Source organism: Vidua chalybeata (genome assembly GCF_026979565.1).
Source record: "Vidua chalybeata isolate OUT-0048 chromosome W unlocalized genomic scaffold, bVidCha1 merged haplotype SUPER_W_unloc_8, whole genome shotgun sequence".
NCBI classification, from domain to species: Eukaryota; Metazoa; Chordata; class Aves; order Passeriformes; family Viduidae; genus Vidua; species Vidua chalybeata.
Window position 1 is genome coordinate 561508 of NW_026530343.1, and position 26212 is coordinate 587719.

The 26212-nt window shown below is 42.0% G+C and overlaps 1 protein-coding gene across 2 annotated transcripts in view; it reads right to left on the minus strand.

Annotated features, from left to right (window-relative positions):
- LOC128783022 (guanine nucleotide-binding protein G(q) subunit alpha) overlaps positions 1 to 26212 on the minus strand; it is a 233425-nt gene that overhangs the window by 78380 nt on the left and 128833 nt on the right. For both annotated transcript variants that reach the window (XM_053933597.1, XM_053933598.1), the window contains one exon: positions 13781 to 13935. In XM_053933597.1, the coding sequence (XP_053789572.1) occupies positions 13781 to 13935 (155 nt within the window). The remainder of the gene's footprint in view (positions 1 to 13780; positions 13936 to 26212) is intronic.

Below are 26212 nucleotides of genomic sequence, written 5' to 3' on the forward strand. Positions count from 1 at the left end.
CCGCGAAAGTGAAAGTTATGAAGTTTAGTGCCTTTCTGGGGAACAGCGTTTTTCTTGGTCCAGTTCTTGCTTGGGTGGGGGATTCTCACTGGAGCTCGAGGCCCCTCGCCCTTCCCGCTCGCGTTTGGGGTGCGGGAGGGATGAGTTCTGGGAATGCTGCCGCTGGTCTTGTGGCCCGAGAGCGTGGGGGTGCTGCCGCTAGGGGTCAGAGAGCTGCGTGCCAGCCCAACCGTGCCGCAGGTCCTGAGAATCAACATTTCTCTGGGGAAAACACCTTCTCTGCTGAGCCCTGGGGCAGTTCTTGTGTCATGCCCTCGTTTGAGGGGCGGGGGCAAACGCGTCCTGAGAGGCTGTGGCTGCAGCCATGGCCAGGCACAGTGTGGGATGAACGGAATCCTGGAGGAGCTGCCGTGACACTGGCCACATGGTGGGGGCGGGCTGTGAAGATGAAGACCCCGCCCCGCTGGCCGGGCTGGGGCCATTGGGGCCGTCCACAGGGCCCGGGCCACTGCCCCGCCGGCCGGGTTAGGGTCGTTTGACCTGGTCCCCAGGGCCACCAGTGCTGCAGGGTCCTGCTGACCACTGGGGATCTGGAACATTTGCTCCAGACCAATGAAAACCTCCAATTTGCCCTAGACAGCTATACAGGCCAAATTTCCATTCATATCCCAAAACATAAACTTTTTAATGCAGTCTTTAATCTGACCCCAAAATTAGTCCAAAGTAAAACACCACTCAATGCTCTAAAAATTTTTACAGATGGCTCAGGGTCATCCCACAAATCTGTAATGACTTGGAAGAACCCTAAGACCCAAAATTGGGAATCTGACATCCACATAGTGGAGGGATCTCCACAGATTGCAGAATTAGCAGTTGTTGTCAGAACCTTTGAGAAATTCAAAGAAGAACCTTTTAATCTGGTCACAGATTCGGCGTATGTTGCAGGTATAGCTATGAGAGCAGAACATGCTCTTCTCAAAGAGGTTTCCAATCCAAAGTTACACCAGTTGATTTTGGCATTAACACACTTAATCTCTCACAGAAAGAAACCTTACCATATAATGCATGTGAGGTCACACACCGATCTCCCAGGTTTCATCACAGAAGGGAATAGGAAAGTGGACGCATTGGCCATGACAATAGAAACTGCTAATGTCCCTGACATCTTTGCCCAGGCAAAGTTGTCACACGCATTTTACCATCAAAATGTACCTGCCCTTATCAGAATGTTCAAGCTTTCAAAAGATCAAGCAAAAGCTTCTGTCGCCACATGCCCGAACTGTCAGAATTACCAGATACCATCTATGGGGACAGGAGTCAATCCCCGAGGACTGAACAGCTGCCAGCTGTGGCAGACAGACGTCACTCACTTGACAACTTTTGGAAGGTCAAAATACGTGCATGTATCGGTCGACACGTTTTCGGGAGCAATATTTGCATCAGCTCATCCAGGAGAAACTACACAGCACACCATAAAGCACTTCCTCCTTGCATTCACTACCCTGGGAGTACCAAAACAAATCAAAACAGACAATGGACCTGCCTATACCTCTCGAAAATTAAGAGAGTTCTTCAGTGAATGGGGAATAGAACACAAGAAAGGCATACCAGCAAATCCCACAGGACAATCAATCGTGGAAAGGACACATCAAACCCTCAGAAGAGTCCTCAATCAGCAGCGAAGAGAAACAAAACTCATATCTCCAGTTGAGAGACTTTGCAAGGCTCTCTACGTCATCAGTTTCCTAAATGGTACAACATCAGAGCCTGACCTGCCAATACTTCGCCACTTTGCAAATACCACCCAAGCAAAGCTCACTGAGAAACCACCAGTGCTAGTGAAGGACCTGGAAACACATCAAATTTCTGGGCCTTTACAGTTGATTACTTGGGGTAGAGGGTATGCGTGTGTTCTACTACCATCTGGTCCAAGATGGTACCCAGGAAAAAACATAAAGCTATACCTAGGCACTGCAAACACTACTCCCACAAACAGTGACAAGAATTCTCCAGAGTCAAATACAAGACCTCCTCAAAATCAGACAAGTTCTGCCTAGAGACGAAGACATCGCCAAATGTCCACATAAAGAAGAAAAGACTATCCCACACGCAACAGCAGACAAAACAGAAAGTGGAACAACATTCTGCTGTAGCAGTTAAGCCATAAGCCAGACACAGCCTGAACACAAATTGTTCTCTGAATGACATGCTATTATCCCTTTGTTTACCCTAAAAAAACCCTATTGCTTTCCCTTCTTAACTCTTACCAAAAACCTCTAACCTCATACCCACTCCCCCATCCTTAGCCAATATAGGAAAAAAAAAAAAAAAAGGGGGGGGGGAAGGAAAGGAGGAAAGGAACAAGGGAGAAAACCCTAACCCTCCCCTCCCACCATAAAGATAACAAATTTTGCTTATATTCCCTATCAGAAGCCCCATCCTTGTCCAAAGATGAAAATTATCTCTGTCGGTACTGTCCTCACTGCTGCCTGGGTGCTCTTCACTGTACTGTATGCCTTTGGCTGGATTAGCCCACAGCCTAGCCACAATGTTTGGGTAACCTTAGTGAAAACATTAAAACAGGATAACATGTGCTTATCCATGGGAAGCCTTGATAACCCACTTTCCACATGTTTGGTAGGGATTCCCTTTTTAGCAGATGACTGGACCATCTATAATTCAGAGCTCCTCCGCACCACAGGTAAGAGACCCAACATGGTAGATATTTGGGACGAGTGGACAAAAATGTTGCCCAATGCTCTAGAGGAACCCCAAGAATTGGACCTATTGGGGTCCTCCAAAGCAACATTCTGTGTCAAATTTTACTTTAGACATCCAAAGAACACTTGGCCAAAAATTGACCAGACCAAAAACACATTCAGAAAAGACATATCACCCATTAACAAAGCCTATAACTATCCGGATTGGTGCAATTACACCGCTCGGGTGATCTCTGTATCCTCTGTCCACCCCAAAGTATTACCCAAGGGAACGTTTCTCATCTGTGGTGACAGAGTATGGGCTGGGATCCCCTCCTGCCTCCAGGGAGGTCCCTGTAGCCTGGGAAAACTTTCCACCCTCACTCCAAACATTACCTTGTTACATAATTGGAAAAAAGAAAGCAAATTAAAACGCCACAAAAGATCCTACACAGAATTTGATGAAAATTGCGATCCAAAATTATATGATTGGAACAAACCTAAAAAGATTGCAGTCTCCCTATTCCTACCCTGGGTAGCTGCAGCTAAAGCCCTTGGTGAAATAAATCACTTAGGGTGCTGGCTCAGCAAGCAAGCCAACGCTACCTCTGCCGCCCTAAGCGATCTTTTAAAGGAAGAAGAAACTACAAGACATGCATCACTTCAAAATCGAACAGCAATCGACTTCCTACTGCTAGCCCACGGACATGGCTGCCAAGACTTTGAAGGGATGTGTTCTTTCAATCTCTCTTCACGCTCGGAATCCATCCACGCAAACATCCAGAAACTGAAGGAACTTGTGAAGAACTTAAAAGTAGAAAGCAACCCAGACTGGGTTAATGACCTTTTCGGTCAATGGGGATTAACAGGATGGGTTGCATCTTTGGTTAAGCGAATTTTGTGGATTTTCGTTGTAATTGTAATTGTGTTAGCTATGTTCTCATGCCTTGTCCACTGTTTCAAAAAAACTATAGGGCACGCCTTTTTACTAAATACAGAAAGTGGAGTTGTAGCAGGCAGAGGCCTTGCAAGGCCTCCCTGGCGGTCACTCGCCTAAGATAAGAAATACATAGTCATGATGAGTGGACCAAAGTAGCCCCTCTTCCGCCCTCGGACCCTTGTTGTCTCTCTGTAAGGCTATAGGTCATATTCTCTTCAACCCCGACCACTGGACAATTTCCAACACCCCAGTACCCTATATCAACCCCCATCTCTGCCCAGTTCGGCAGAAGAGCTGTCACTGGAAACCTTCACAGGAGCTGCCAATAAAGACACCGCTGCGGAACTCCATACAGACTTCTCCTCTCTCTATCCCTGCGTCTGCCGAGGCACTTGCGAGCACAGAGGAAAATTACTTATGAGCTGAATTCACCAGAGCTGAAATCACTCCAGAGTTGCTTGCTAAGTTGCCTGCGGCTGGGAGCTAGCCTGAGGGACCCAGAAAGGCTGAGCTGATTAGCAGAGCGCTATCCGGGACACCTACGGCAGCGGCTGCCCGGGGGGCCAGACGGACCCCTGGGACCCCAGGCCGCCATAATAGTGGGATTGAGTGCACTCTCAGCAAGTTTGCAGATGACATAATGTTGAATGGTGTAGTTGATACACTTCAGGGAAGGGATACCATCTTGATGGCTAAGGAGAGTCTCCATCCTTTGCTGGATGCAGAGAATAGCATAGTGTCAGGGGATGAAGAAAAGGCAGAGGTACTTAATGCCTTCTTTGCCTCAGTCTTTAATGCCAAAACCAGTTGTCCTTAGGATACCCAGCACCCAGGGCAGTGGAACCAGATGATCTTTACATGTCTCTTCCAATCCAAAACATTCTATGATTCTATGAATTTTTCTAACTCTCCACTCAATTTAGTATATAGTCCAATTAATCAAGAGAAGGCATTAAAGGATGGGCAAAGGTAGATAGCTATAGCCTTTTCTACTTCTAAGACTCCTTTTCCTTTCTAAGGCCAAGAATTAGATTGTTTAATTTAGGAATACTGCCCAGTACTTCTTCCCAAACTCAAGGTATCTGGTGGAGTGAGATACTAAATTAATATTACTGGCATGTCAATAAACCCCATGCTTAGATGAAATCCTGCTGGAAGTCCTTATGAACACAGGAGAATTTCTTGGGGGATATACTGCCTCTGAAATGCACTGGTTAGCAGAAGGAATGTGACTGGCACCACACTAGAAAGCAAAATCTCTACACATAAATTTGTTGAGATAGAGCTGGTTATTCACACTAATAAAAGGGTTAATCTAAGACTAGTAAAGATGACTTATTACAACACAGTCAGCAATTAGACCTTTTCTTAATCTATATGAGGAGAGTGGGAGTACAGGGGAAGAAAGAAGGGAGAAATCCCAAGAAATTAAGTTTACCAGTTAACAGAAAGTTTGTTCAGGAGATTACAGGGAGGAGGTAAGTAGGTTAAGCAGCATCAGGGAGTCTAAGGAGATAGACTACTGGAACTGCACCCTACCTTCCCTGGGATAGTCTTGTCTGGCAGACAGGACACATGATATGGAGGATTCGCTATGCTCTCTCCACCTGGCAGAATGCAGTGACTTAAGGGATGGGGGTGGTGGCAACAAGTTCCTGCCTGATGCAGCAGGAGCATCTCCTCTGTGACTACCTCACCTTCCCAGGTGTCTTAGGTATGAGGGTCTGCAAGTGGAACCAAACAATGATGAGGATGATAGTCCATCTATGTTGGAGGTGTTGTCAAGGTTAAGTGGGCCTATGCACCATATCCAAACCACTTACATAAAGAAAAAAAGGCAGGTTACTGTCATAGCAGATTCTCTTTTGTGGGGAATGAAAAGTCCTATGTTTTCCTTTGTCCTTCCAGTTGCAGGGAATGATGAGGAAAGAAACAGGAAGAGCCAGCTGATTGATACCTGGCTTTGCAACTGATGAATTTTGGGTTTTTAATCACAGGTCAGTCCATATGACTCTAAGCCTGCTGGTGTCAAATGAGATACATCTTTCTCAAAAGGGAAAAAGGATATTTGTGCAAGAGTTAGCAGGACTCATTGTAAGAGCTTTAAACTAGATTTGAAGAAGTAAAGGGATAAAACCAGGCTTGCTATAGATAAGCCTGGAATCAGCATGCCAGTGTTTGAAGGACAGTGTGCTAGTGACGTCCTTCAGTCTGATCCACTATATGTTGAGTACTCTGGAGTACATTCAAAATGTCCCTGTATTAATGTGCACAGAACCGTAGCCATTTCAGTGGAGGTAGGGGATGGAGATCCATGCAGCAGCAAAGATGCAAAGGTTGTCAATGCATTAGAAACCATGGAAGCACCTAAGAACACTAAGGAAAGGCTGTGGATACTGTCTACCTGGATTTTAGTAAACCCTTCAACATCATTGCTCACATCATTGTCTTGGAGAAACTGGCTGCTCATGGCTTGGATGGGTATACTCTTCACTGTGTAAAAAGCTGGCTGAGAGACTGGCATCAAAGAGTTGTGGTGAATGGAGTTAAACACAGTTGGAAGTTGGTCACAAGTGGTGTTGCCCAGGGCTCAATACTGGGACCAGTCATGTTTAATATCTTTATCAATGGTCTGGATGAGGGGATTTGGTGCATCCTCAGTATGTTTGCAGATAACACCAAATTGGGTGGGAGTGTTGATCTGCTTGAGGGTAGAAAGGCTCTACAGAGGGATCTGGGCCAACTGTATCGATGGGCTGAGGCCAGCTGAAGGACCTAGAGCAGAAAACTTATGAGAAGCAGCTGAGGGAACTAGGGTTTTTTAGTCTAGAGAAAAGGAGGCTTAGGGGAGACCTTATTGCTCTCTACAACTACCTGTCATACTGACAGCTCAAGTTAAAAAACACAAAATAATCTGAATAAGTAGCCTTAAGACATAAGCTTTGGTTAATTCCATTTATTATATTTCTGTTATTTGGGACCTGTTTCTTCTGGAATTGGATGGAGCTACCCTTATTGAATTATTGTTGGGATTTGGTGGGGGAGTTCTGTTAGTTTTATTTTTGCTAAAAACTGTACTGACTGATGAGACTACCCAAAACAAGCAGTAATTTTGACCATGTGCTGGAAAACAATAAACACTGAAGGGCAAGGGAGTTTTTATGCACTTTTGAAAAATACATATAGCTTTATTGTCTCTGAATTTCACATAAGCAAAATGTCAAAGTAGTTGTAGCAGGATTTTTTCCAACATCAGAGTTGCCAGACTGAGACAAGCATCCTCTTTGAGAACACCCAGTACAGTAAATGGAATCAATTGTCACTATAGTAACACAAGCTGTGAGCAAAGCTAAATGTAAATTACTGGTTGCATTTTCAGAAATGTGGATGTTTGCATCTCTGAGCCTCTTCACTACTTGCAAAAAGTTAAGGCATGTTTACCAGTTTCCAGAATTATCTAATCTTAGTCTAAAGTAAAATAAATGTAGTAAAGCTAAGATTAGTAGGTGTAGAAGAAAGATGCACTGTGTTCTTTTTATTCTTATCCCATCCAAATCCTACCTAATTACTTCTCTGAATTTATAATTTCTACATGGCTCAAAACCAAAATTAGGAGGCAGCTAAAAAACTAAAGTCATCAAATCAAAAAACAGTTGTGCAAATTTTTCAAAACTTCTAAATGGGAAATGGGGTTAAAAATTATAAAGATATGAAAAGCATATTCAGTACTGCATAAAAAAAAATCTTGAAAGAAATGCATCCTGTATACTGTTTAATGCAATCTCACTCGCCTTTCTGAATTTCCCTAGTTCAACTGCTCAGTCTTCAGTTCTTCTACAGGAAACACCATTACACAGCAAATTCCATGCCTTTGTTCAAACCTTCCTTTTAGATTTAGTATGTCTATTGCATGATAGAATGACCATGTGTGTATAACTAAAAAAAATGCATTAAATACTGACTGGCATAGATAAAGTGGGGTATGAACTTGAGGGAGAATAATATTTAATTATTCAAAATGTAATAAAACACAGGGAAGAGAAGATAAACTAATATCCTCAGTGCCTGAGTAACAACTAGAAAACCCTTGGTGGGAGGTACACAATGCCATAACTCATCTATCTAATGGGGTAGTGAAAATGAAGTTTCTTAGCAAGGTTATGGCAAGTTTTCCAGTTACATTTTAAAAGCTTCCTATTGTGACGAGTCTTCAGAAATTCTGCAAGTTGTAACACAAATGTGAGATGATACTTCTAACAACTGTATCTTGGCAAAACTGTTGCTTCTCTTACCTTTAGACTTTGAAAAACCAAGATATAATCAAACTGTTGGCTAGCAACTTGTTTCTATTTGGGTTTAGGTCTGTAGAGTTTATATATAGAAAAATATCTAATCTCACCCAGCTATTTTATCAGGCTATCCACACTGTGGTGTTGGTTTGCATCTGTCTCATACTGTGAATAGTAACTTTGAAGCCATAAATGGAAGTGGTTTAATGGTAAATAAGTGGGTAAGTGTCCTAGATTGAAAAGCAAGATGTATTCTATTTGCGATCTGTATGGCAGTTGTCTTGTGTTAAGTGGACAGTTTTTCCTTATCTCTTCCACAATCAATCCTCCCTCTGGGGGAGACATCTCCTGATAATGGGCCATTGAGTGTCACTGCATGACTGATAAGAACTATAACATCCCATTGTGAGATGCTCCAGCCAGAGGGAGGAGCCAAGCATTCCTACCTGCATATGGTCTTGAGATTCTGGCCCACCAGCACAGCTTTTTCTGCACTGGATTTTCCCAGAGGAACAACTGCCTCTTCCACTGCCTCTTCAGAGGAAGACTACACCCTTTTCTACAGGATCACTACTCCAACAGAACCACACCTGACACTCCAGGAGGACTACAGCCACAATTCCAATTGGACTGCTACCAACACCCTTTCCAACAGGGTGTCAGGTTGTATTCTGACTCTGTCAGTGTTGTTTTGGTTTACTGCATTGTTTATTTTATCTTTTTATTTTCTTCCCTAATAAAGAACTGTTATTCCTGCTCCCATATTTTTGCCTGAGAGCTCCCCTTAATTTCAAATTTATAACAATTCAGAGGGAAGGGGTCTACATTTTTTCCATTTCCTGAGAGGCTCCTGCCTTCTGTAGCAGACACCTGTCTTTCCAAACCTAAACAATAAGTCACCCAGCAATGTATGTGGGAAGTGAATAATATCTTTTTATAAGTTGCGCTCTTGACTTTGGTGCAGATACAGGTCTAGAAATTACTTAGAAAACAATATGAACATACAACAATTGGTGCACCCAGTGGTAAGGGGGAAATATGGAATCCATTTGCCGAGCTACCAAGAGGTTCAAATCAACTCCCACCTCTCGCTGTTGAGGCAGGACGGGAATGAAAGAACTCCAGTTCAGAAGGTGAGAAGAAAAACTCTATTTCAAATACATCGCTCTTTTATGGAGAGCATCGTGCAGACTAATTTCATTGGTCTTAAAGTAAAAACATCTCACACCATTGGTGCGCTCTGAATGACGCACAGTGGCAGAACATATCTATAAACAATGTGAACAACAAGAGAGATAAAGAATTATTTACATTCCTTTCCAACTTTCTCCCAGGCCCAGCCTGGTAGAAATGTCTCTTTCCCTATGACTGAACTGAGAATACCCATACCCACCTTTCAGGAAACTTACTTTCTTAGACACTCCTCTCACCCCTTTTGGTAAATGCACATCTATCAGATGTCTTCTTGCAGTATACTAGCAGTGGATAGAAAACTTAAAAAGTGTTGCTAAGAATGACAAAGCAGCTCAGAAGATGACAGAATGTGCAAGTATAGAAACTTACAGGATATATTAGAAGCTAGCAACAGAATTTAGAAACAACAGAAAATACAGGGAAAGAGATTTAGAAAGACAACATGTACTAATGGTGTGGGGGAAAAAGCAATGCTGAACAGATTAAAAACACCACTATTGTAAAAATGCTGGGGCAAAAAACCTGACAAGACTATAGGAGAGATTCATGCAAGGGGTGAAGGAAGAAGAGGAATGAGATTGACACATGTTTCAAAACATATACAAGAGAGTAGATGGCCAACAAACTATTTTTCCAGTTTTATATATCAAGTCAGATGAAATTACTGAAATCTCACGAAGTCAGTAAGCACTGGATGCTTACTTCCTTTTAAGTGCTTTGTCAATCCCAGTAATTTTTTTTTTTTCTGCATTGGGACTTAAAGCTGGCAAATTTTGTTTAGATGCTTGTCATGGTTTAGGAATGGTACCAATTTAGTTCTCCCACCAAGATTCTCCAAACCCTACTGCTGTTTACTTGCTCCCCATCCCCCTCTTCCACCCCCACAGGTGGCTGGAAAGGAGAACTGGAGGCACAAAAAGCAAAGATCATGGGTTGAGATAAGAACAATTTACTGGAAATGGGCGATGAGACAAGAAAACAAACAGCAACAGCAACAATATTAACAACAAGAGTGTATGAAAGAGAGTGATTCACATGCAAAAATGCTCACTGCAGAGCCCAACCGGATGTGACTGCTACCCCATCCTGACCACCCTGTCTGCCACACTTGCTCAACCAAAAGGAATCCCTTCTCCTCAGAAGGGAGTCCCTTCCCCTACCCCCAGCAATGATGTGAGATGGTATAGAATAATTTCTGGGTCCTGGCCATGTCCCCTCCCGCCTACTGCAAAACCTGCCCCTGTCCTGACTAAAACAAGGACAATGTTTTATCCCTAAACATGTGTGCTATGAATATTTTGATCAAATAATCAATTTAATCGTATTAAAGGGTTAGATATGATTATAAGTAGAAAATTGTGAAGTATAAGGTATAGAAATATCAGGAGTGATGTGTTTGGAATGCGTAACCACAGAAATCTCACCAAGAAGTTACTGAACCCTTATGTTTCAGTCAAGAAGCTATGGAGACTGTCATGCTCACCAGTTATGCTGCTTGGAAACCCACTACCCTGCCCATCTTGATTTTAATGTTAAGGATTGCAATCAGTAGACCTCAGTAGAGATGACCAATGATTGTTTTAGGATAAGAATGTTAATGAAGTTATTAACTATTGAAATTGAAGTTTTGGGGGGTTGCTTAAATTAGCAATATGAATTAAGCATTTAAATTTTAGCTTGTAGAATTGTGTGTTGAATTTTAACCTTTTACTTAAGAAACCTCTGCCATGGTACAAAGGGCATAGGAAAATGCAAATTTCTGAAGCTTCTTGCGATAAAGAACAATACTGGAAGGAGACCAAGGAGTGCAAGAAACCTAGATAAAGGAGCTCCTCTGTCTCCAAGCTGATCAAAATCGACAGACATATTCAGATAAGCACCAAGGGACCAAAGCACACGTGCAAAGGAGAAAAGTTCAAAAGTTCAGTCATGAAGAAGACCATGGCCTTCAGCCTCAGAGACCACCGAAAGACCCCCGTGCGACCACCACCGTGAACAACGCATGCTCAGAAGGGCGTGGACCTATTTAGCATGAGAAGCGAGGACAGGCGGGGCCAGGGGTTGAATATGCATAGAAAAGTTGTGCAATGTAATGTATATGGAACACCTTTGAGAATAAAGATGTAGTCCATACCAGGGCTCGGGGCACAAGTTTCACGAGAGCTATCTCACTTGTGCCGGGCGCTGACAATACATACCATACCCACTTCATAACTACATCGGGTTGTGGAGTCTATTTATTCTGTGTATCGCTTCACTATTGGAACCAATCAATGTAAAGGTTAAATTTAAGAGCAGGCATGGTATGCATAGTATGCAAAAGAACTTATATAACAATGATTCAGCAGAAAAAGTATATAAAATGGATGAGATTTGTTTGTTAAGTGTCCCCAGCACCCTGAAGAAAGAAACGTCTGCTTATTCGCATCAAAGGATAAGTTTGGATAAGTTTCTTTCACCCTGTTTGTTGACATGTGGACTGTATTTTTAAATAATGCTTCTTTTTGGTTTCTGCTAATTGCTTTTCCTGGACTTAACAGATGTAAAGAAACTCTATTTGCAAGCATAAATATATAAGAGAAGCTCATGTAAAGACTCATATATAGTGCTTCATAATTCTAATGTTATATTACTTGATCCAAAACAATTCTTGCAGACCACAAAATTAAGTCTAATATTTTATAATTAAAATCTACAAAATCCTCAATAAATCCTGTTGTTAAATGGCTGCATATGCTTAGCTTTAAAAATTACCAATCAACTAGTATATTTCCCTTCTGCAAGAAAATATATGAAAATTATGTTTCTATAGCTCATTAATCATCTGTACTATTTTAATACTACTCAAAAGATCTACTATGGTGATGATTTCATTAGAACTAGGTCAAAACTAAGATTCAGTACAATTTGATCTGAAGTGACATCAGATGCCTATTCCCTACTTTGGAGACTTATTAATTTTATTGTATTATTCTAAGGCAAACATTAAAATATATGCATTTAATTTCAATTTTGAAATCAGTATTATATCTATCATGGCATCAAAGTTGCGACATACATATATAAGAAACTCAAAGTATAAGAAAAGCTCTGTTTTACCTTCTGCTTATGTTTGCTTTTCATTTCAAAATTAAAACAATCAGAAAGTATAGTTAGCTTAGTTTTCTCTAAAATGTTCTTTTCCTACTTACGTACGGTAGAAATTTTCACTTACATGTAATTTACTATGATTTTTAGCTTTCTTACCATTGAAAAATAAAACACAATATTGTATATTTGGGGACACTGAGAATCCATGCAATACAAGAGAGATTTTACTGTATTTTGAACCACTGTGCACCAAAATATGCATATATAAGTAGTAGAAGTGATAGACTGTGAAGGCAACCAGCTCTATGGGACAGCATATTGCATAGAACTGTTGGTGTCACATTGTCAGCCCCTGGGCTGAGTGACAAGGGTTTTGGCCGATCAGATCTCTCATAAGACTGCATGCATTTCAGTGGTCCAGGACCCGAAGGGGCATGGAGTTCAAACCAATGAGAGCACCCAGACTGCCTCTTTCAAATCCTCTATATAAGGGAGGGCGTGGAAAATAAAGCTCTCTGTGCCACACAAACGTCTGGGGTGACTGGTCTCTGTCTCTTTGCCCCTCCCCCTCCCACACGTGGTGTAACATAGAACAACATGTATGAGAGGCTGATAAAGCAGAAGCAGAATGTGGTATGGTAATTACAGAGCATTGGAGCCAATCTCAGCAGACCTAATTCATGCACTAGTAGCTCTCTAGCTGCCTACACTGTATCAGCAAGGTATTTTAAAGTTTGTCTCGACTCAATCATGTATAAAGGATTGTGCTACATAAGGACCCTCAGGCTACTGTGCAGATAAATCTCACTCCAGATTTTTGTTTTGTGTATGGCCATGTTCTATTGACTGAACCTTCATGGTGCCTTTCAGTTTCTTCTGTGTTTTCCTCAATGAGAGGATGCCTTTCATGCTAACCTGACATGGAGACTAGAACAATATATTATGATTGATTTCCAAAAGTAGTCTAAAAGTTCCAGTGGAGAACATGGAAGTTTTTGCAACAGCTTTAATATACAAGTATGCTAACTCTTTTTCTAGTGGCCAATACCAAAAAGTCATCCTCCTCTACCATCATCCTTTTTTTTTACCAGATGAAAAATTTTACCAGAGCTCTGTAGTATATTACTCAGAGCAACTGAATTTCTTGAAGATGACATTTAGACAATGCTCAGGGTACACTCTTAAATTCCATTGCTATTTTAAACAAGGAAAACAGATGTTCAAGGGCATTGCAATTTTTATGAATTGCATAGAAGTCTACCTTTGATTGCACTTTCCGAGTAATAATGTAAGATTTGAAATTATCATACACTTATGTTTTGAGAAACAAACGCACACATAATACTAAACTAGATTCACTACCTTCCTTACAGTAGTCTTTGCATTCACATTATTAAGCGCAGGTTTGTGCTGAATATGTATGCACACGCAGATACTTCTACACACACATAAAGAAACTGTACATGTAAGTAGACAAAAATATAGTATACAATAATAAAAAGTATGAATTAATTTGTTAGAAAGAACAGAAAATAAGATACAGTTATTTGTAGCCACAATATACTTACTATTTTGTTGAATCTGATAACTGATATTCTCGTCGTCTATCATAACATTCCTGGATTCCAGGGTCATTCCATAAACTTCTCAGTGCATCTACATAGGGGTTGTCAAAAGTTGACACCTTCTCTACATCGACTTCTCGAACTAACTGTGCATGAGCCTAATTTGAAACAAAGAAAACAATTAAATTTATTTAATTTTCTATGTTTACAAATAGTTAATTGTCTCAGATTGAAAGGTGTAGCTGAGTGTGTATTCTATTGCCATCTGTTAGAGGTGGGGCAGTTATCTTCTGTTAATTAGGCAGTTTTCTTTATCTCTTCCACAACCAATCCTCCCTCTGGGGAGATATCTTCTGTTAATAGGCCACTGAGTCTCACTGCATGACTGATAAAATTACATCATCCCCTTGTGAGATGTTCCACCCAGGGGGAGGAGCCAAGCATTCCTACCTAGATATAATCTGAGACTTAGAACACCACAGTCAGCCTTCTCCCACCAGATTCCCAGAGGAGCAGCTTTCTTCTCCACTGGATTCCCAGAGGAAGACCAGGCCAATCTACACCACCACTGGACCTTCAGAGGAAAACTACACCCTTCTACAAGATCACTGCTTCAACAGAACTGCATCTATCACTCCAGGAGGACTGCAGCCACCATTTAATAGGAATGCTACCAAAACCCTGACCCACAGGATGTCAGGTTGTATTTTTACTGTCACTGTTGTTTTGTATTACTGCATTTTTATTTTTATTTTTTCCTAATGAAGAACTGTTATTCCTACTCCCATACCGTTGCCTGAAAGCCCCTTAATTTCAAAATCATAATAATTTGGAGGGAGGGGGCTTACATTTCAGATTTCAGAAGAGGCTCCTGCCTTCCTTAGCAGACACCTGTCTTTTCAAACTAAGACAGATTTTGGCATCCAACGTGAAGCTCTAGGGCATCGAGAGAAAAAGGGTGAGAAAGAAATAACAGTTCTTGAGTAATCTAATTTTTTGTGTGCTGGATATAGAAAACTTGTTAAGTGTCACCATGTGGTCTAGCTTACCCTGGTTCAGGTAGCATGTGGTTGTGGCTATATTTCTCCCATTTGAATGCCCTTTTCTAAACATGGGTCCTATAACAAAGGCTACTGTGGCTGTTATTCAGTTTGCTTCATGGGTTAATAAGGTGAGGAATTCATGTTTTTTTTAACTTCCTCTGTAAACCAGGCACATGCATTCAGAGCTATTGCACACTTACTGTATGCTTTTGGGCTTACTTTAATAATGGTACCTACTGTGAGAAAATGACACGGGGGGGGAAATTTTCTCCCAACCCTTTAACCATCTCTTTGTGTCTGCCCCACCAGTTTTCGAAGGGTTCAAATCTTCTCTAAATGCTAATGATATCATGCAGTGGTTGGTGTTGCTGATATGCCTGTTAAGCCTGCTCTCTTTGGCATTCAGAGATAAGGGAAGATTGACATGGATAACCTCCCTGACACCTACCCCAGAAAGTAGGGATGCTGCCACAGAACCTGACACTGCCCTGGGGACTAGGGATGCCGCCCCAGAGCCTGACCCTGCCCCACAACCCATCTAAGAAATAAACCATCCAGATTGGGTGAGGGTTCTGGAACAGGAGATATGTGAGATGGGCCAGATGCTAAAGGAGTACATTTCTCCAGCTGATGAGAAACCCTCCCCCTGCCTCAAAGAGGGAGAGTTTAATGGTGCAGCAGTGGAACCCACAGACGTTACAACTGTCCAGGTTCCAGCTGAATCGCAAGGGCTGTCACAGCCAGCAGCAGTCACCCCTGTGGAAATGAGGAAGTCTAAGACGAAATCAGAGCACCCAGATAAGGATAAGAATGGAGGGCCCTCACAACCCGCAGGGCAACCAACAGTTGAGATCATCACCAAGTCCCTGACATATGAAAGTCTCTGTAATCTGCACAAAGACATTGTACAACAGGGACGTGAGGCTTATACAACCTGGTTACTTCGGGTCTGGGGCCTTATGGGTACAGGTATGCAACTAGATGGTGGTGAGGCAAGGAATTTGAGACCCTTGACCCAGGACTCAGGTATGAATCAGATTTTTGTAAGGGAGCCAGGGCCCCTTTCCCTCTGGGAGCGGCTTTTAATGAGTGTCAGAGAAAGGTTTGTCCACAGGGAGAGAATGCAGGGACACCATAATAGAATGCGCTTGAAGAAAGGATCCAACAGCTGAGAGAAGTGTCAGTATTAGAGGTACTCTTTGAGAGGGATGGACAGTATGATAATGACCCCGACAAAGTCAGGTGCACGGGACAAATGTTGTGGAGTCTGGCAAATCTAGGGCCATCCCAATACACCACCTTCATTGCAACGATTAATGCCGATACCAACTGAGAGACAGTGGGTTCTGTTGCCAACAAGCTTAGAAATTATGAGAGTATGATCAATGGCCTGATGCAGGCCCATGTCTCTGCTGTAATTAGGACCCTCCAAGAGGAGATGAGGGAGATGAGGGAGATGAAGGAGGAGATGAGAAGGCACAGTTCCCATATCGCACCAGTGCAAGTCACAGGCGCCAAAGTCAGAGCCCAACGTCCCCCAGCTAGAGACTGAGGGTACACCCCCCAAGCTGACCTGTGGTTCTTCCTGCATGACCATAGGGAAGACATGGGAAGGTGGGATGGGAAACCTACTTCTGTCCTGGCAGCACGGGTGCGTCATCTCAAAAAGAAAAACAATAATACCGGGAGTTCCACTAAAGTGAAAGTAACCTCAGCTTCCCATGACCGAGCTGCTGGGTATGATCTGTCAGATCCCCTTGAACGTACCTCTAGCATGTATGCCCAGGAAAGAAATAATAACCAGGATTAGAGGGGCCCTGCCTCTAGCCAGGAAGAGGCATGGGAAAACCGAATCTTTTGGACGGTGTGGATCTGATGGCCTGGAACATCAGAGCCACAAAAATATGAAGCGTTAGTTGATACTAGTGTGCAATGTACCCTAATGCCATCAGGACATGTGGGGGCAGAACCTGTTTCCATTGTTGGGGTAATGGGGGGATCACAGCAATTGACACTGTTGGAAGCCAAGGTGAGCCTGACTGGGAAGGAGTGGCAGAAACATCCTTTCGTGACCAGCATAGACTAGGCACAGACTTTCTCTAGAATGACTATTACAAAGACCCAAAGGGACTCAGATGGGCTTTTGGCATAGCTGCTGTAGAGGCAAAGGACATTAAGCAATTGAACACCTTGCCTGGACTATCAGAAAACCCATCTGCAGTAGGACTCTTGAGGGTGGAAGAGCAACGAGTACCAATTGCCACCTCGATGGTGCACCGATGGTAGTATCAGATGAATGAAGATGCTGTGATCCCCATCCACAAAATGATCCATGAACTAGAGAGCCAAGGGGTGGTCAGCAAAACCCATTCACACTTCAACATTCCCATTTGGCCTGTGCACAAGTCTGACAGAGAATGAAGACTGACTGTGGACTATCGTGGCTTAAATGAAGTGACTCCACCACTGAGTGCTGCTGTGCCGGACACGCTGGAACTCCACTACAAGCTGGAGTCCAAGGCAGCAAAGTGGTACACCACTACTGACATTACTAACACGTTTTTCTCCATTCCTCTGGCAACAGAATGCAGGCCTCAGTTTGCTTTCACCTGGAAGAGCATACAGTACACCTGGAACCGACAGCCCCAGGGGTGGAAACACAGCCCCACCATCTGCCATGGACTGATCCAAGGTGCACTAGAAAAGAGTAAAGCTCCAGAACATCTCCAGTACGTCAATGACAGCACTGAGTAGGGGAACACGGCAATGGAAGTATTTGAGAAAGGAAAGAGCATCATCCAGATTCTGCTGAAAGCCAGTTTCACCATCAAGAAGAGCAACGTCAAAGGACCTGCCTGAGAGATCGAATTCCTAGGAGTAAAGTGTCAAGACAGACAGTGTCAGATTCCCACTGAGGTCATCAATAAGATCACCATGATGTCTCCACTGACCAGCAAGAAGGAAACACAGGCTTTCCGAGGTGCCATATGTATTTGGAGAATGCACATTCCTGAGTACAGCAAGATTGTGAGCCCTCTCTACCTGGTTACCCGCAAGAAGAACAATTTCCACTGGGTGTCTGAACAGCAACAAGCCTTCACCCAGATCAAGCAGGAGATCACTCATGCGGTAGCCCTTGGCCCAGTCAGGACAGGACCAGAGGTGAAGAATGTGTTCTACTCTGCAGCCAGGAACAATGGCTTGTCCTGGACCCTGTGGCAGAAGGTGCCTAGAGAGACTCGAGGCTGACCACTGGGATTCTGGACCCAAAGTTACAGAGGATCTGAAGCTAACTACACTCCCACAGAGAAGGAAATCTTGGCCGCCTAAGAAGAAGGAGTTCAAGCTGCCTCAGAGGCCATTGGTATGGAAGCACAACTCCTCCTGGCACCCTGACTACCGGTGCTGGGGTAGATGTTTAAAGGAAAGGTTTCCTCTACCTACCACACCACAGAATCCACATAGAGCAAATTGATTGCCCTCATCATACAGTGTGCCCGTATTGGAAACCCAAATCACCCTGGGATTTTGGAAATAATTACAAATGTGCTGGAAGTTGAAAACTTTAGTGTCACTGATGAAGAAGAGCAGGAACAAGTGACACAGGCTGAAGAAGCTCCACTGTACAACCAACTACCAGCAGAAGAAACACGATACACTCTTTTCACTGAGGGTCCCTGTCGCATCGTAGGGATGAACCGGAAGTGAAAAGCAGCCATATGGAGCCCCACATGACAGGTCGCACAAGCTACCGAGGGAGAAGGGGGATCAAATCAACTTGCTGAACTCAAGGCCATTCAGCTGGCCCTGGACATTGCTGAAAGAGAGAAGTGGCCAAAGCTCTACCTTTATACCGATTTGTGGATGGTAGACAATGCTCTGTGCGGCTGGCTGGAAAGGTGGAAGAAGGCCAACTGGTAGTGTAGAGGAAAAGCAGTCTGGGCTGCCGATGAGTGGAAAGACATTGCCACTCAGGTAGAGAAGCTACCTGTGAAAGTCCGTCATGTAGATGCACATGTCCCCAAGAGTCGGGCTAATGAGGAACACTGAAACAATGAGCAGGTGGATCAGGCAGCAAAGATAGAACTGTCAAAGATAGACTTAGATTAGCAACACAAGGGAGAGTTGTTCCTACCTCAGTGTGCTCATGATGCCTCAGGTCATCAGGGCGGAGATGTCACCTATAAGTAGGCACAAGACCGAGGGGTAGATTTAACCATGGACAGTATTTTGTGGGTTATCCATGACTGTGAGATGTGTGCTGTGATCAAGCAGGCCAAGTGGGTGAAAATCCTATAGTATGGTGGGTGGTGGTCCAAAAATAGGTATGAAGAGGCCTGGCAGATTGACTACATCACACTGCCCCACACACGCCAAAGTAAGCGCTATGTGCTGACCATGGTGGAAGCCACCACTGGATGGTTGGAGACCTATCCTGTGCCTCACACTACTGCCTGGAACACCATCTTGGGCCTGCAAAAGCAAGTCCTGTAGAGACATAGCACCCCTGAGAGAATTGAGTCAGACAACAGGACCCATTTCAAGAATGGCCTTATAAACACCTGGGCCAGAGAACATGGTATTGAATAGATATATCACATCCCTTATCATACACCAGCTGCCGGGAAAGTTGAACGATGCAACGAACTACTTAAGACTAGCCTGAAGGAACTTGGCGGGGGAACCTTTAGAAATTGAGAAATTAACTTAGCAAAAGCCACCTAGATGGTCAATACCCGCGGGTCCATCAATCAAGCTGGTCCTGCCCAGTCTAAATCCCTGCACACAGTGGATGGAGATACAGTCCCTATGGTACACATGAAAGATATTTTAGGGAAGACTGGATTAGTCCCACCTCAGGCAAAGATGAACCCATCTGTGGGATTGTTTTTCCTCAAGGACTTGGTTACACTTGGTGGGTAAATCAGAAAAATGGAGAAGCCTGTGGTGTACCACAGGGAAAACCTAGTCTTAAGTGAAAACTGTGTGTAAAGTTTCATTGTGTAGAGTTTATTGAATTGGGTATGATGCAGATGGTAATAGAACAAGGGATGGATAATGTCTCAGGTTGAAAAGTGTAGCTGAGTGTGTATTCTATTGCCATCTGTTAGAACCAGGTGGGAGAGTTATCTTCTGTTAATTGAATCACCTGTTAAAACCAGGTGGGGCAGTGTTCTTTATCTCTTCCACTACCCATCCTCCCTCTGGGGAGATATCTTCTGTTAATAGGCCATTGAGTCTCACTGCATGACTGATAAAATTACATCATCCCATTGTGAGATGTTCCACCTGGGGGAGGAGCCAAGCATTCCTACCTAGATATAATCTGAGATTTAGAACACCACAGTCAGCCTTCTCCCACCAGATTCCCAGAGGAGCAGCTTTCTTCTCCACTGGATTCCCAGAGGAAGACCAGGCCAATCAACACCACCACTGGACCTTCAGAGGAAAACTACACCCTTCTACAAGATCACTGCTTCAACAGAACTGCATCTATCACTCCAGGAGGACTGCAGCCACCATTTAGTCAGACTGCTACCAACACCCTGACCAACCAGGTGTCAGGTTGTATTCTGACTCTGTCAGTAGTTTCTTTTCTTTTTTGTACTATTACATTTGTGTTTTTTATTGCAAAAGCAGGTGAACCCGGTGGGAAGAAATGATGATGTCTGACTCCAATTCAGAAGGCTGAATGATTTCTTTATTATAACTATACTATAATACTTTAATATATTATTTAAAGGAGATTCTAAAACTACAAACCTACTTGTTCTAACTACCATATCTAACTAACTCACAACTTGTGACCCTCTGTTGATAGTCCAGACACAGGTGGATCGCATTGGCCATCAGGCTCAAACAATCCTCACCAGAATCCAATCAAGCAATCACCCCAGGTAAACGATTCTCCAAACACATTCCACATGAGAAAAACAAGGAGCAGAAATAGAAATTGTTTTCTCTTTCTTTCCTCTGTGCTCCTCTATGAAAAATCCTGAAAGAAAGAAGAACGTGCCTGCGACAGTTTTTAATTTTCCTAGTAAAGAACTGTTATTCCTATTCCCATATCTTAGCCTGAGAGCCCCTTAATTTCAAAATTATAATAATTCAGAGGGAGGGGGTTTACATTTTCCATTTCAAGGACGGCTCCTGCCTGCCTTAGCAGACACCTGTCTTTTCAAATCAAGACATTCATATATTGTGAATGTGATTAACAGGAATAATTTTTCAGACTGGCCATCTTACCAATGTGTGGTTATGAATGAATGATGTTAAGGTGTGTTCAATCTAAGAAAAATAGTAATCGGAATGATATGAAATTGAATTAATAAATGAGTATATGGGTCATTATTTCAGAATAAGCTTATCCTAATCCAGTATTATTTAGTGAAATTGATAAAATATTCTCACGAAAATTTATATTTAATTAAGCTAAATTTTTAGAAAGTTTTCACTTTTCAGGTTTAATTTTAGGATAATAATATGCTTGCTTTTAAAATTATCATCTCTTAAGCAACTTGGCAGAGTTAGACTGATAGGAGCAGAAAGAATGGGAAGGAGAAAGAAAACTTGTCTTTTAAAGAGATCCATTTATATGTACATACGCTAAGAAAGAAAAAGAACAGATGAAAACTTAGCAAACAAAAAGAATGGGATTCTATTCTCGAATTTAGTCTACATTTCAGACTAGATTCATTTCAGTAAGGATACAGACCCCTTTCCATTTTAAATCTGGTAAGTGCATACAATAAGGACTGGGTTTGTTATTTTTAAAGTAATGTATCCTGCTTTCACACATACAACCCGTCACCTCTCTTTTCAGGCAGTCCAGGAGAATGCTACTACTCATTACTTAACAAAATTTTATTCCTGCAACTATTGTCTACTCACGGATTTCCCAAGAATCCCAAGTTCAATCTGAAAAATGTTTGCCTTTTAGATATAGAGAACATATGCTCTCTATTATAAGAATTCATGTCTCTAATTTCTAACAAAGTATATTTTCTTCTGGAACATCATGTTCACCCATCCCAAAACTGGACAGATCATGAAGTGTTTCTACTATCTGATAACAAAATTTTTAAGTAATGGTATTTAACTAAGCACAAGCCAATACTCTTGTGAAACAGGAAGATATATTTTTTCCCAAAAGATTTTGTATTTTTTTCTGAAGCCCAGTTATGTAATCAGTTGGCTTTAGAGTATTCCAAAAGAATGATACCCCAAGTATTTGCTCACTACTTGTGAGAAACTGATACAACAATATATTCCAATATTATTTATTTTATTGTTCTTGAGCTCTGAAAGTATGGCCAGGTGATATCAAAATGCTACCAGAGGTAAAAGACTGACTCGGTATTCAAAAGTTGCTCTTAAGCTTTCGTTGGAAATTCATCATAATTGACAGATGCTCAAGTATTATACATCAGGAGCATCATAAAACGTAATTACTTTTTTCAGTTATTAATTTAGACATATAATTACTAAAAATTAGATGAAGATTTGAAATAATTTTGTTTGCCAGTTCTGTTTGTCCTGCCCTAAAATGAATATGACTTTGCACTATGTGGCAAAAACCTCTAAAATGAAGTTCCATATATACCAGCGACATGTATCCAGCAGACATCTAATTCAGCCTTTTAAAAGAAACATTCTTTCCTCAATGAAAACTGTTTCTGGTTCCCTGGGTAGACTCATGACTACTTGTATCCTACTGACATACAGCTCTTGACAACAATGCTGCTTTTCTTAAAAAAGTAATAACCCTTCACACAAATTTCAAGTCTTTATGCTATGTCTAGGCTATGGTGTCTTGTTCCCCAGAGGTACTATACATTGTTGTAGTTAACAATTTTTCTTTCTCTGAGTCTTTGTCAGTTGGTATCTTTTACTGGCTTCTAATTTCTGGTTGAAAAGAGAGAGATTTAAAACCAGGATCTCATCTATTGGCTTGATTTCTCAATCTGATAAAAACCAAAAGTAATTATACTGAAGCCGAATGAGATGCAAAAGCATACATTTACTGCAGAAAAAGACTGAACCATGCATGATGTGTGGTGGTAAAACTGCTAAATATTTGGTTTAGTTTCCTTCCACTAATATAATATCAATCTTGGAACACTACTTTTGATGTTAGCACTCAAATTGCTTACATGACAAATCTGAGGACTCATCATTCATCTAGTTTCCGCAGTATAACCTTTACCTAGTACTTCTTAGTCTTCACTGATACTTTTTGCTGTACCCAAAAATAAACATTACTTGAAACAAAATAGTAAATCTACCGCCCCTTAAAAAATTGTACCATCTGAGATTTCTTTCTTTTGGAACACCAACAACTGCTATCAAAGCAGTGAAACAAACAAAACCAAAAGGGATTCTGCGAGTACCATGAAATTCAAATTGGTAATTAAGATGTAATTACTAGTTAAGCTGTAATGTTCTGCAAACAAAATCTAGATGATCTGTCTTTACAGTCTGATACACTTGACATCAGCAGTCAAAGAACATTTTCCATATCCTTTTGAAGATATAAGAATACATGTAACAAATTGCACATTATTTGCCACAGATGTTATAGAAACATTAATCCAATTATCTTTATCAAATCACATAAATTTTTGAGAGTTTCTTCCTTGATTTCTACAGGTATTAAAAGGAATCATCCCAGGAAAAGATAACTGAAATTTCTAGGAATGCCATTAGAAGTATTTTCTAACAATGATTTTATGTTTCTGAAACCAGGAAATCAGAGTGTTAGATGATACTAAAATAGCTATCTTCTTCTTCACCACTGCCTTCAGGAAATTATTGACAATGTTAAAAACTAAATCTGAGCTTGAAGATAATTATGCTTTTATACTGGTCATTCTGGCAATATTATTTCCCCCCTGACTGCATTAAAAAATAAATATATTTTTTAATCTCTAAGGTTCTGTCCTGGTTCTACCCCAGATCAGCAGAAGGGGGCATGGCCAAGACATGTTATGCGATTAACACCTTATGTCATTGCTAGGGTGTCCTTGTTTAGGGGAAATTTGTGAGGAAACTTTTAAAGGGGATCCTCTAGAAAGTAGATTTAAGCAATCCTTCTCCTGACTGGTTCAGGAAAATATTTCCTTTGAGAAAAGTGGAAAAAACTGTTTATTTAACAAGCAAAGTATTCACAAGCATAAAAAATGAATAATATTAAACAATAAAACCTCTCGCTGTTTTGAAGAGTTGGTAAATTCAAAAAGTTTTTTTGTGGAATGTAGTTCGGTTCGTTCAGTCTCTTATTAGTTCTTCTTGCACTGGAAAATGCCGTGTCCTGGACCCTGGTGGGCCACAGGTGTGATCTTTCAGTGTTTTTTTTTGGTTTTCAGTTTAGAGCATGGTTTCAGTTTTAGGAAAAAGAAAAGCTACAGTTCGGGGAACTTTTCTGTCTCAGCTAGCTAAAACTAATTAAAAGCAAAGGAGAGCTCTTTCTTGCTGTCTGTGCTGCAGACAACACAGTTTGTGAGAAGAAAAGCTGAAGCTTTTATCCTTATGTTTTTTAATACAGGCACCTCAGACAATTCACTGCTTTTCTGTCTTCCCCCCCTCCCTTCACACTTAGAACTAGTTTTAAAGGTGTAAAACTTATTTCTGGGTTAAACAGATGAATGGGGATACAATTCAGCATCATAAAGTTACACTAGAAGACAGGGATAGGGGGAAGGGACTGTCTCACTTCCAGAGGAAAAGGGTTCCTTCCAGTCGTGGCTGTGGCTGTGGTTGGGTTGGGTCTGGCTCTGTTGTGAGCATTTTTGCATGTGATCTGTCTTGGTTTGAAAAGACAGGTGTCTGCTAAGGCAGGTAGGAGCCGTCCTTGAAATGGAAAATGTAAACCTCTTCTTTCTGAATTATTATAATTTTGAAATTAAGGGGCTCTCAGGCAAAGATATGGGAATAGGAATAACGGTTCTTTACTAGGAAAAATTAAAAAAAATGCAGTAACACAAAACAACACTGACAGAGTCAGAATACAACCTGACACCCTGTTGGTCAGGGTTTTGGTAGCAGTCTGACTAAATGGTGGCTGCAGTCCTGGAGTGACAGATGCGGTTCTGTTGAAGCAGTGATCTTGTAGAAGGGTGTAGTTTTCCTCTGAAGGTCCAGTGGTGGTGTTGATTGGCCTGGTCTTCCTCTGGGAATCCAGTAGAGAAGAAAGCTGCTCCTCTGGGAATCTGGTGGGAGAAGGCTGACTGTGGTGTTCTAAATCTCAGATTATATCTAGGTAGGAATGCTTGGCTCCTCCCCCTGGGTGGAACATCTCACAATGGGATGATGTAATTTTATCAGTCATGCAGTGAGACTCAATGGCCCATTAACAGAAGATATCTCCCCTGAGGGAGGATGGGTAGTGGAAGAAATAAAGAACACTGCCCCACCTGGTTTTAACAGGTGGTTCAATTAACAGAAGATAACTCTCCCACCTGTTTCTAATAGATGGCAATAGAATACACATCCCCAGCCACATCTTGCATTTGCAACGTAAGACATGAACCGTTCTTTTTGTGTATTTTTCTTATTTATATTGTTGCTGTTACTGTTAGTTTTCTTATCTCATTGCAATTTACAGTAAATTGTTCTTATCTCATCCCGTGATCTTTGCCTTTTTTTGCATCCAATTCTCCTCTCTGGCCTCCCACAGAGGGAGGGTGGAAGAGGAGTTAGGAGGAATGACTGAGCGACAGTGTTGTTTGGAAAGTCTCATTGGGAGAACTAAATTGTGGAGTACCATTCCTAAACCATGACAGTTTCATAGTCTCAGTTTTCTACCTATTTTCTAATTTTTTGAAAGCACTCATGTCCCTCAGTGACTAAGTGGGACAGAAAATGGATCTGTTCCAATATTCTTTCCATAGATGCCTCAACCTTTTGGAATCTTACAACAGTGGTGACCTAGTTACAGGGATAGGAGGCAGAGTTTAGCATTAGGGGTAACAAAAGCATTTATTCTACACTCCTCTACATCATCTTTAGTGGACTGTCTTTTTTAAGGCAGTATGGGGAAACATAAGGTCTGCCATTCTTTCTCTGGCCTGGAACTGGGGAGGGGCTGGGGCTGTCCAGACCACACCGTCACTGCAGGTCCCTGGTTCATCATTTTCTCCAGCCGTGGAGCCCAAAACCTTGAAAAGACAGCTTCTGACGAGGAGATTGCCTTGGGAAATGGAGTGGCAGGGGTGGCCCCCGGTCCAGTCGAGTTGTGTGCAGCCAGAGCCTGCTCAGGACCCAGCTGCATGTTGCCTGCCAGTTTGCTGCTGCCTCCACTGAGAGAAAGACCCAGCACCCCCCACTGCCATTGCCACTTGCTGTTGGGGAGAGAGAGACACTCGCCACAAGTAAGGGAAGATGCAGTGACCGC